Source organism: Triticum dicoccoides, chromosome 3B, assembly GCF_002162155.2.
Source record: "Triticum dicoccoides isolate Atlit2015 ecotype Zavitan chromosome 3B, WEW_v2.0, whole genome shotgun sequence".
Lineage (NCBI taxonomy): Eukaryota > Viridiplantae > Streptophyta > Magnoliopsida > Poales > Poaceae > Triticum > Triticum dicoccoides.
In genome coordinates this window covers 3,505,278-3,517,497 of record NC_041385.1, presented here as the reverse complement: position 1 = coordinate 3,517,497, position 12,220 = coordinate 3,505,278, and the positions used below count along the sequence as shown (strand labels likewise).

Genomic DNA, 12,220 nt, shown 5'->3' with positions numbered 1-12,220 from the left:
GACGGAGTGAGTACTAAATAACTAATGGAGTGTAAACTACATCTTGTAGCCATGATGTAGCCAATGGATGTCCTTGTGGTTATGTGTTCCCTGGTAGCTTCCCGTAGACCGGAGGGGGCATCCACTGCTAATAATTAATGGGCTCCCAGATTTAGCAAGTGATCTGCTTCCATTCATGGCCACCACCCCCTTATAAAACTCAGTCTCCACCGGCCTCCACTAAGAGCTCACACCTCCTCGTCTCACCATCTTCTCCGATTAGTTCATGGAGGCTCAAGATCCCTCTTCAGCAGCAGCAGCTCCCCTGGACCTGTCTCTCACGCTAGCCTCCATGTCTCTTTTTTTTCGATAAAGGACATTTCATTGAATAGATATATCGAGGTGATACAATCATATCGAAAGAAAGCCCGGCCTCTGCATAGCTAGATGCACACGGCCAAAAAGTCTAGAGCACCCTAAAAATAAAATAATTTGATACAATGCCAAGCAATAAATCGTGTCCAGCCTAAGGAGCGGTAGATCCTATTCGTAAATCACACCGCCATCCATGGGGGTAGAAAACTTCCCTGGCCATACGCTCCAGCCGAGTAGACGCCATCATAAAAATGTCCCTGTCTTCCGGCTTCTGCAGGATAGACCAAGTACGGAGCCATGTGTACAAACATGAATAACCTGCATAGGAGACGAGACACATTTATTGTTAAAAACCACATCATTCCTGGTAAGCCACATTGCCCAGCATAAGGCCGCCGCTCCCACTAGAATATGGGCAGAAAATTGTTTATCTATACCCCGCAACTAGTTCCCGAACATATTCCGTGCACTACGTGGTGGGTATAAATTCGAAGCTACTTGGACCATAGCCCAAACTGCCCGAGCGAACTTGCACTCAAAAAATAAGTGTTTGATAGACTCGTCATGTTGGCAAAAGACACATGTCTTGGAACCATGCCAGTTTCGTCATGCCAGATTATCTCTAGTTAGGATGACTCCTTTGTTAAGAAACCAGAGGAAAATCTTCACTCTTAAGGGAATTTTTAGCTTCCACAATTTCCTGTTATCCACAGGAACATCGCAATGAACCATTGCATCATACATGGATTTGACCGAAAATTTGCCATTCTGATGCAAGTTCCATCGAAAAGTGTCCGGCTCATCTGACAGTTGAATGTCCTCCAGGCGAGTGAGTAATTCATTCCATGCTGTCAGACGAGTGCCCAAAAGATCCCTACGGAAAGAAATATCGGGGTTTTCCTGTCCTAATACTTGTTTGATCGTGACAAATTTATGTCTGACGATCCGGTACAAGCTCGGATATTGCACCATTAGTGGAGTGTTCCCTAGCCAGGTATCTTCCCAGAAACGAATCTGAGCACCGTCCCTAACCAAGAAGGTCCCAAATTGGAAGAAGAATTCCTTGGCCTTCATGACACCACTCCAAAAATGTGAATCCCCAGGTTTCCAATGAATCTGAAAAATGGCATTGGATCCCACATACTTGTTGCGAATGATTTCCTGCCATACTCCATTCTCAGTGAGTAGTTTATAGACCCACTTGCTGAGAAGAGCGATATTTTTAATCTCAAGGTCTTGGATTCCCAGGCCCCCTTGGCTTTTAGGTCTGCATAATACGCTCCACCTAGCCAGTCTATATTTCTTGTTTTCGTTATCACACTGCCAAAAAAATCTGGATCTAAAGTAATCTAGCCGCTGTAGAACCCCTTTCGGAAGGTGGAAGAATGACAACATGTATAAAACCATATTGCTTAGGACAGAATTGATCAAGATCAATCATCCCCCATAAGACAAGAGTTTGGCCTTCCAACTGGCTAAACGTTTCTCAAGCCTCTCTTCCACATGCTTCCACTCAGCGATAGTTAAATGCCGATAGTGTATGGGGATACCCAGATACCTTATCGGAAAATGCCCGAGCTGGCATCCAAAAATGTCGGCATACTCGGGTGCAGATTCTGCAGCCTCTCCAAAGCAAAAAAGTTCACTCTTATGAAAATTAATTTTGAGACCAGAAAGTTCCTCAAAGGCACATAAGAGCAGCTTGAGATTTCTTGCTTTATCTAGATCATGATCCATAAATAGAATCGTGTCATCTGCATATTGTAGAATGGATAAACCATCTTCTACCAGGTTTGGAATGACCCCGCTAATTTGACCATCCAGCTTGGCCCTCTCCACAAGGGTAGCCAGCATGTCGGCCACTATGTTAAACAGAATAGGAGATGCGGGGTCGCCTTGACGAAGCCCCTTCCTTGTCTGAAAATAGTTGCCAACTTCTTCATTAACTTTTATGGCCACACTACCGCCAGAGACAAAGCTCTCTACCCAGCGACACCACTTTTGTGAAAACCCTTTTATGCGTAAGGTTTGCAACAGGAAGGGCCACTTAACTTTGTCGTAGACTTTCTCAAAATCAATTTTAAGAATGACACCGTTCATTTTTTTTCCGGTGCAGTTCATGCACAATTTCGTGCAGGACGATCACTCCATCTAAAATGTTACGACCTTGCATAAATGTTGTTTGTGTGGGTTTTACGACATGGTCAGCTACACCATTCAACCGATTAGTCGCTACCTTCGTAAAAAATTTAAAACTTACATTGAGAAGGCAAATCGGTCGATATTGTTGAATACGACTAGCCTCCTTAATCTTAGGCAGTAGGATAATTTCCCCAAAGTTTAAACGAGAAATATCAAGGTCCTCGGAATGCAGTTGGTTGAACAACTGAACCAAGTCTGCCTTAATGACGTCCCAAAAGCATTGATAGAACTCTGCGGGAAAGCCATCCGGTCCCGGCGCCTTGTTGTGTTCCATCTGAAACACAACGACTCAAATTTCCTCCTCAGAAAACGGAGAGGTTAGGAATTCGTTTTCCGCTTCCGTAACTTGAGTGATGTCATGAGTAACAGATTCGTCTAGATGAAAATTAGTCTCGGCTGAAGGCCCAAAAAGGTCTTTGTAAAACTTAGTGATAAAATTTCTAAGTGGTACGGCCCCCTCTATTCGGCCTTCCTCCTGGTCAAGGGCGAATATACCTTCTTTCTATGTCTGCCATTGGCTAGCATCTGAAAGTATTTCGTATTATCATCACCTTGCACTAACGAATCAGCCTTGCTACGTTGGTATCATTTAATCTCTTCCTCACGTAGTAGGCGGGCAATCTGCTCGTTAAGATTGCTTTTTTGCTCGATCTCAACAGCAGACAGAGGCCTCACCTCCGCTATTTTATCAAGGGAATCGATTAGGGTAGACAAACGCAGTTTTTCTTTTTTGTAAATTCTAGCAGTATGCTTGGCCCATCCTCGAAGGAATCGACGCAAGGCGCGGATTCGATTATTCCATCTTTGGATGGGTGTGTTACTGCGGGGCTGGCGTGCCCACACTTTCTTAACTAGCTCCTGAAATCCCTCTCTAGTGAGTCATCCAAGTTCAAATTTAAACTGGTGGCGATTAGAATTCGGGATTGGTTGACCAAAATCGGTTAGCAACGGAGCGTGATCCGATAAGGCCACAATTCTTTCAAGTGCCCGAACCGATGCTAGGGGATATTTGTACTCCCAGTCAGTGGTAACTAGCACCTGGTCCAGTTTTTCAAAGGTCGGCACCGAACGGTTGTTGGCCCAGGTATACTGACGACCAGACATCGTGATCTCCCTCAGATCGAGGCTGTCAATAACAGCATTAAAGAGGAAAGGCCACCTAGTGTCAAACCGATCGTTGTTTTTTTTCCTGCTGATATCGAAGGATATTAAAATCCCCCCGATTAACATGGGATGAGGATTGTTTCGACATGTATTAACCAGCTCTTTTAGAAATGCAGACTTAAACTCCTCTTGAGCGGCCCCATATACAGCCACCAGACTCCAGATGAAGTTGTCGGACTTATTTCGAAGATGGAATTTAATATGATACTCCCCCTTTGTCGTGGACAATAGTTGCAAGTATGTAGAGTTAATACCTAGCAATATTCCCCCGGACCTCCCGGTCGGCGGTAAGACGTGCCATTAGTAATCAAAACCACATGAAAAGTGGTCCAAATCACGTGTTGGAAAATCACGTTTACCCGATTCAGTGATAGCCACAAAGTCCAACGAATGATCCTTTACACAATTGGCAATGTGTTTGTGTTTAGCCAAGTCACCAAGACCTCTGCTATTCCAGAACATGCCTCTCATGATGAACCAACTTTATGTTTAGAGACTTTTAGTTTCTTAGAGGAGCGCCCTCTTTTCTTTCCTGAGTTAGACTTATTCTTGCGCACTGACGCGACAAGCTCAAAAAGCGTAGTGTCGCGTACAGTATCATCAAGGTCTACTCCAGTCGTGTCTTTAACCAGATGGGAGAGAAGCTTGCCTTCATGATTGGCATCAGCGTCCTCGTCCTCCTCCTCTGACACGAGAGGGTCAACAAAGCTCGAAGACTTGGGAGCAACCGTAAGCCGGTCGAACTCCACTTGTTTTAGAGACTTGACCGAAAAATCTATCTCATTCGCATTACGTCCTAGTGACACCCCAAGTCTAGTGATACTTGAAGATACTTTGGAATTGTCAAAAGACATAAAAGATTTGCGAGAGGAAGTACCTTCAAAGTCGAGGTTGCGTGCAGCAGTCCTACGCATAGCCTTCACCATAGAATCCTCGTCGGTGGCTGCTGATCCATCAGTCCTGACAAGATGACGCCCGCTACGCCTCAGCGACGAAGGAGTAACAATGGCCTCGGAGCCTGTCTCACCAACTCCGAAAGGCGATGTAGACGGATCAGGTGATGAAGTAGACTGCAAGGGCTGCACCTCGCCCTCCACCTCGGCGATCGCCTCAGCCGCCAAAATTCCACCTGGCGAAGAAGGCGCGGAGGACAAAGCTCTCAGTGCCGCCATCGCCGACTCATGGTCCGCCCTAACCGCCGGGGAAAAGATCACACCTCGACGGGAAGGAGACCGAGTGCCGGACGTCGGAGATGATAGGGAGTCGTCCGCATTGTCCTCCAATGACGCAAACCCATCCAGCGGGGGTGGCGCCAGGGCACGGCCGTCGCCACGATGCTGCGTCACAGGAGTAGATGGCAGCAGAGGAGCAGGTTCCACTTGATGAACTGGTGTCTCAATGATCCGCTCCGCCAAACCAGAAGTGGCTGGAGGTAGCATGCCCAACGAAGACGGCCCCTGTATAGTCGGTGATGCATCCATGGTTGGTGCACGACGATGCGGGTTCAGCGGTGTAACAACGATGATTTTCGTTGGCGACGCAGTCCGGCTCGAAGCAGATGTTGATGCGGCAAGCTGCATGGGCACCACTCCTCCCGAGGTGGGAGTAATCTTCTGGGTATTGGATGACGGCGATGCTTTTGACCTCTTGCTTGGATCATTAGACCTCATAGTTTCCTCTCTGTCCTGCCCCTTGTCATCCTCAGGATCATCTCCATGCTCCCAGACACGCGGCACGAAATCAGCATCGACATGGAAGTCTGAGTTTTCCAAACTGTACCGAAACTCATACCCCTTGCCTTGAACGACCACATCCGACGAGAGAGAATTAATTGTGCTTGTCTTGAAAGCATCGAGGTTTAGCACAACCACTTGTATGCGAACAATACCTCGACGACGCAAGCAGAGAAGATCCACATCCATAGTTGCGCCAATTACCGAGCCAACCGCCCACAGGCCCAAAAAATGGCGGAGCGCGTGAGGGACCCCGTGCACATGCACCCAAATAGGTATTAACTCAAAGCGGTGTGGTATCTCCTCAGACTGCCAAGCCTTGAACTCCAAAGTGACATTGTGAGATTTGATAAAAACTGTAAACCCTGTGACTCGCAGAAGCAGCTCCTCACTTGGGAATGACATGAGAAAGGCATTCTGACCATGAGGTATGGCCCCCATGTCTCTTTGGGCTGCTCATCCTTCTGGCGGTGGCGGTCGCCGCCGCAGTGGTGGCGGCACGACATCGAGGCTCTTCGCTTGCCTATTCTGCGAGAGGAAGTTCTTCAAGTCGCAGGCATTAGGAGGCCACCAGAATGCACACAGGAAGGAGAGGGTCTTCGGCAGCTGGAACCCGCACCTCTACCTCCCTGACCATCATGGTGACGCCGCGCTGACCACTGCAACGGCACGCCTTAATGACAAGGACGACCACAAGCTGCAGGAGCTTGATCTTAACCTCAAGCTTTGATTAGCTCTAGCTCGTGTGTACGCGACAGTCTGTACGGTCATTGCTATATATAGTACGTGCACTGCTAGTTTCGTGTAATGAAATAATTTCCTCTATGCATGCACGCCTTGTCCTCCCATGTATGAAATCACAATGATTTTCTTCGTCTTTCTGCTGCATGTGTGGACACTGCACTGTATTGAACATAGCCCATGTCATGCGTACATGCATATTGATTTTTAGTTTTGCAAAATATAACTAGTTTTTCAGTTTATTCTGAAGTAACATTCAATTTAGCCATGCATGAATACCAATTGTGAGCATGCAGAGAGCTTCTTCGGAATTGTTATACTCCAGGGATCCGTGACGGGGAAAAACATTGCTCACCTCTATGTCTTCTTTCTGAATCACATTTGATGTGCCATATGAACAAGAATGTGTTTAGCTATCTGAGGATTCATTGTCCATATTGCTTTGTATATTGGCGTGCTCAAGATAAGTCAACAAGTTAATCATTTGCGGTATCCTCTGATGCATCTCTCTCTGGCGGTTCAACTGCCTGACTTGAAACGCGACCAAAGGCGGCTGCTGAAATGAGCCACCTCTGATGGATACCGTCTTTGGCAGTTTCTTGTGGTAAAACAACATGAGACAATCATATCTCTGGCAAGCCAGGATATGCTCTTTCTCGGACGGGTCCCCCGAATGTCTCTCATATATATTTTTTCACTTTTTCAGTGACCCTTCACATCTAACAAGTGGTAAAAACTACACATAAAGTATTGAGTCCCTAGAGATGGCATGTAATGTACTAGTGCATACATAAGGTCCCCTTTTGTGGAACAATAATAAGGTAACAACAAGTAAATATATGGCTACTCGAAGAAAAGAAAAAAGTAAATATATGGCTGCTGGAGTTAAATTAACTAGAAATAAGATGAAGCTAACACCAAAACTAATCCCATATCATGTGGTAATAAATTAGCACTGCCTTGCAAGAAACCATGAGTACTGGACAGTGGAAACTTGAAGTGTGTGTCTTGCCAGTCTTGGCATGATCTTTAGGGCTTAATCGGGAGGAATTGACTGGCCAGAGCGTGGAGGCATAATTATTGCATATGGTACGCATCTACTTTAGGTCATGTTTAGTTTTTTATTATTATGTGCCGACATGCATGTGTGGTTCTCTGCACTCGGACGCAACACTACTCCTATTATTAATATATTTTTGTCAAGCTAGCCTTTATTAACACCTAATTACTTTGTTGATCCCTCAAAAAGCTGATTTGCATCTCTAACACCTGGAAGAGTCTGGCCAATCATACTGGTGTATCTGAGAGGGCGTGGCTCCTACTACTCCGTTCCATAATATAACACTATATATGACATTTTTGCAAGCTAAAACAGCTTGCAAAAACATCTTATATTACGGGATGGAGGAAGTAATTATATTGGTGCTTTGTGCGACATCATTCTTTATGGCCCCTTATGATATAGTTTTGGTAGTTGTGCCGTGATGCTGACCTGACAGGCACCTGAGCCAAAAAAGCTTATATATCGCCTCCGTTAGCGATGCTCTTATAGACACGCCAAATCATTTGACTACACTTATAAATTTGGGCTATATGGGAGGTCAGATTTGCAAATAAGTTCTTAAAGAGGTCAGTGAACGGATCAAGTTTTTGAAAGGTTCATTTAGTACAAATAATACTGTCTGCTCCCACGTGACGCAACTGGAAGTCTTTCTCCTACCTAAAGAAAATGGAAGTTAGATTAAAAAATGGTACTCCTACTTGTTTCTTTTCCTCAAAACATAACACAACACTAGTCACTGCGACAATTACTCTACTAGCCAGCGCAGCAAACTGTTAAAGATCTCCAGATATTTTGCCCTTTGATGGCAATGATCTATACTTGTGCGGGTATGTAGACATGTCCGCATGCAGTAGCCACGATCGAGCTAGCTCCCGAGGTTCCTCCGATATATGTGTAAAGGCTAGCTAGCCGCCGACTTTGTGTGTGTGTTGGGGGGAGGGGGGGGGGGGTGCTCACAATCACATGGCAATAATGTGAACCTACCCAATTAGCAAGTGGTAGCCTGCCTTTCATGCCCATGGCATCACCACGTACTTCGTGTCTTGCTTTGATAATATGGTTCGTTCTTCAGTCTACACTAGGAGTTCAACCTAATGTGTGCATGCAGCCGAACTAATCAGCAAAGAGCTTTTTTTTGTGAAAAAGTTCAGTTGCCATATATTAAGTACCACAAGCCCTTGCAAAAATGCCGTTATAAAGACTGAAAAGTTGACATTGACCCCGCACTAGATAAACATCGATGAGAATCTTGAAATAAATCCGCGTAAATCTAAAACTTCAACTCTGATGCACCAAGGAATTTTACCTTGCTGGCCATACCCAGTCCACGATAGTCGTTTTTTGCTTGCCTGCATATATTTTGGCGAGATCTACCCCTGCTAGATTTTGTTTGAGTCCACAGCCCTATGAATAACGCATGATGAGAACTGATGGTCGACAAGGATCACTACTACTACAAAAACTACTTTAACTACTGTAGACATGCTGGACCTACATGTCCAAAGGTCCTCTGTCGTTCGCTGCAGCCGTTGGGGCCCATTGTGCTGCTTGCAATAATTAATGCGACTCCCACATTTGGGAAGTTGTAGGCTTCCTTTCATGGCAGCTATAACAAACGTCGCCACTCAAAACCCACTGCATAGCTCCACACCACTTCCATGGAGGAAGGTGGAGGTATGGACGGCCATTCATCTCCTATGGAAGCAGCTTCGCCTGCGGTGGTGGTGGCAGGCGCTGCTTCTCTGGACTTGTCTCTAACACTGGCCCCTGTGTCACCACCACCACCACCTTCCTCTTGTTGGGCTGCAGCAGATATTGTTCTTCCTTCTTCTACAGGCGCCGGTGGCAATTACCATGGCCATGGTGGTGGGAGGCTCTTCTCGTGCCTCTTCTGCGACAAGACCTTCCTCAAGTCGCAGGCGTTGGGGGGCCACCAGAACGCGCACAAGAAGGAGAGGGTCGCCGGCAGCTGGAACGCCCACCTCTACCTTCCCGCGGCAGGGGCAGCCAATCAGCCGGCCGCCGCGACGTCCATGCTGCCGCCGACCTCGCGGCCCTTTGTCGACGACCGCGAGCAGCAGCAGCAGCAGCAGCTTGATCTTAGCCTCAAGCTCTAGCAAGCTAGCTAGGGTTCTGTAATGTCAGGTCAACGCACATATACGTGCGTTTTTTTTCTCTCCTTAGATCAACTAGATTGAGCGTGCGTGTGTGCACTCAAGTATCTGTGGAGGCAACTTCTGTTGATCATAGTTAGTTTACGTGCACTACTCCCATGGTGTTACTTTGCGTGCACTACTCCCGTAGTTAGTTTACGTGCACTACTCCCATAGTTACTTTGCCGAATTTTGCCCAGATCGAGTAGCTTTGCAAAAAGGACTAGCTCATTAACACATGTTGATGGACAGGGATATATCACTACCAAACTGTTACTACTCCATGTTCCTCTGTGGGTGTTCCTGCGTGGTTGGCTATAGCCGGCGGAGGCCCACGCCAATTGGACGGTAGTGTTGCTGCAGTAGTGCGGCACCCAGATCTAGCAAGTGGCTGTCTTCCTTTCATGGAGAAAGAATTTTGCATTTTGCTCTGGACAAGTGTCTAAGTATCTGTTGTTTGTCTAAATATAGCCGGCGGAATTGCCCGCCACAGCTTGGCTATGATCGAGTGGCGAGCGCAGCTATGTGTCTGCCATTGCTGCTTTTCGACCATGAAGAAATTATCAAGCGTATAGTTCTGGCAGGTACTCACACAGGCCCGCCACTATTACGAGGATTGCAGTGGCGGGAAGTATCTAGCACCCACCATTGCTAGTTTTCCAAAATAGCTGTGGTGGGTAACTCGACTTGCCCGCCACTGAGTTCATCTATAAACCTTTTCCTAGTAGTGCTTAGTTATATGTCCCAAACAAAGATTTTATTAAATAATGTTAGCCACAACAAAAAATATAGTGGTGAATACTTTTATAGTAAGTTCGTATCGCCAAAATGAAGTAAAAATAAAAGTCTTTATTATAAATGTCATGCATGGTAGCAGAGACTACCACCTGCGAGAATTCAACCTGGTCTACTCGTGTGTGCAGCTTCCTGATAACGTAAATTAATGCTGAACATGATCAGCACGTGGCTGTGAGGTTCGTAGCTTTTTTGTTTCTTTTAGTTTGGTACTCCCTCTGATCCAAAACTTTGGGCGAGGCGGGCAGAATTCTAGTGCATGGAAACTCTGAAAATATATACTCCATCCGATCCAAAGTTGCGTACTCGCTTATTTTGGATCGGAGGGAGTACCAAATTAAAAGAAGAAGAAGAAAAATAGATGGACATGACGAAAGAAACTTAGGATGTACTCAGAACATATGCACCTGCGCATAACATAAAGTAGTTTTGGTTGAACTTTCCTTTCTCAAAGAGGTTGGTGCTTGATGTTTAATCAGAGAAAGCTAGAAAAGCATGCAAATTCCAGTAGAAGTTTTTCCATGAAATTTGATCTCACCTTTGGAAAATACTAGCATTCAAAGTAAAAAAAACGAAGAAGGATGAGAAGATCCAACAAAAATGAAGCGAGGCTACGTAGCAAAAAGGAAACAATTTCTACAGAATAGAATCCTGCCTCTTGCCCGTAATTAAACTGCCCACCTCGTCGTGGGAGTCCCATACGTCCATGGCGGCGCGCTCGGCGAGGAGGATGACGCCGTCGTCGTCGTCGTCGATGCGCACGGCGAGGAGGAGGACGCCGTCGTCCTGGACGCGGCGGCCGAGGACGATGACGACATCATCGTCGTCGTCGAGCGACTGCCGCCACCGGCGCAGCAGGCAACGGAGCAGCAGGCACTAGGTCAATGCCGGACTCTGTGATTGCAGGCACAAGTTCATCCCGAAGAGCCGGTGGAAGAGGCGGGCGACGGAATGGGGGAAGAAATCTTCGAAGGTAAAGCAGCCCACGATGTTGATCGTATCATGGAGAAGCTTGAAGTGGTCCTCCTGCTATGTGTTAAACTGACGGGACAAATGCCCCCCCCCCTACCCCAAGGTTTGATAGATCTACCCATAGTCTCTACAATAGTTATCAGAATGAAGATTACGAAAATGGGAGTATATCGATAAAGAAACAATAAAGAGATTCAGATGACTTGCTTATTCGAAGAAATGGCCACTGAGATTATAGCTGGTTAGACCTCGGGCTTGTCTAGTTGAGCACCATGGAGCACCACTTCCCCGCCACCGCCCCCCTGCCCGCGGGGCCTTCACCCCCGACCACCGCCGGCCCTTCATAGGACGACCAGCTTAGCGATGAGCTGAAGCAGGAGAAAAAAAAGACCAAGGTGAGTTTTATTCCTTCTGCCCTATGCACTATGAACGCGAGTTTTGTTCTCTGAATTATGAACGAACTTTCAACTCTGCAACAGCTTGCTGAAGGTGGAGACATCGCGCTCGTGCTTTTGACTATCGTGGCCGCCGTCGCGGTGGTCTGACTGAAGACGCGACTAGCCCGTGCTCCGGCGCCGCCGAACCAGCCGAATCCGGCCAACGTCCCGGCGCCGCCGCGCCAGGAGGAGCATCCGGCTCCGTCCAACAAGGTGGTCAACACCAACGTCACCTGCTTCTGCGTCGACAGGAACAAGTGATGTTCTCGTGTTGATCCACTGACATTGTGCACACCTGGCAGAAGTGCACAGCCGCTTCTTGCATACTATAAGTATGTTGTGTGCCGCAGCATCTGTTATCTGCGATAAATAAGCAGAGCTGGAGTGTGTTATTTCTCCATCTGTTATATGTTGTGTACCCAAAACCATGGTTCTAAGTGAGGGTGCCCCTGCCCTGCCAAAACCCATCAGTTCTTGGAGAGCTTAGTGTTCTTGTGTGTTATTGTGTTATTAGTGTTCTTGTGTGTTATTGTGTTCTAACTTTGTAGGTATGACATTGTGCACACCTGGCAGAAGTGCACAGCCGCTTCTTGCATACTATAAGTA

General features: G+C 46.7%; 2 protein-coding genes across 2 annotated transcripts; both read left to right on the top strand.

The window, feature by feature from the left end:
• Positions 1 to 265: 265 nt before the first annotated feature.
• On the top strand, positions 266 to 6,183 carry LOC119280392 (zinc finger protein 2-like). Its single transcript, XM_037561253.1, has 2 exons — positions 266 to 323; positions 5,885 to 6,183. Exons 1-2 carry the CDS (start codon positions 266 to 268, stop codon positions 6,181 to 6,183), a joined length of 357 nt encoding a protein of 118 aa, XP_037417150.1.
• Positions 6,184 to 8,915: 2,732 nt separating this feature from the next.
• Positions 8,916 to 9,374, top strand: LOC119282794 (zinc finger protein 628-like). Its single transcript, XM_037562880.1, has one exon. It carries the CDS (start codon positions 8,916 to 8,918, stop codon positions 9,372 to 9,374), a length of 459 nt encoding a protein of 152 aa, XP_037418777.1.
• Positions 9,375 to 12,220: the final 2,846 nt, after the last annotated feature.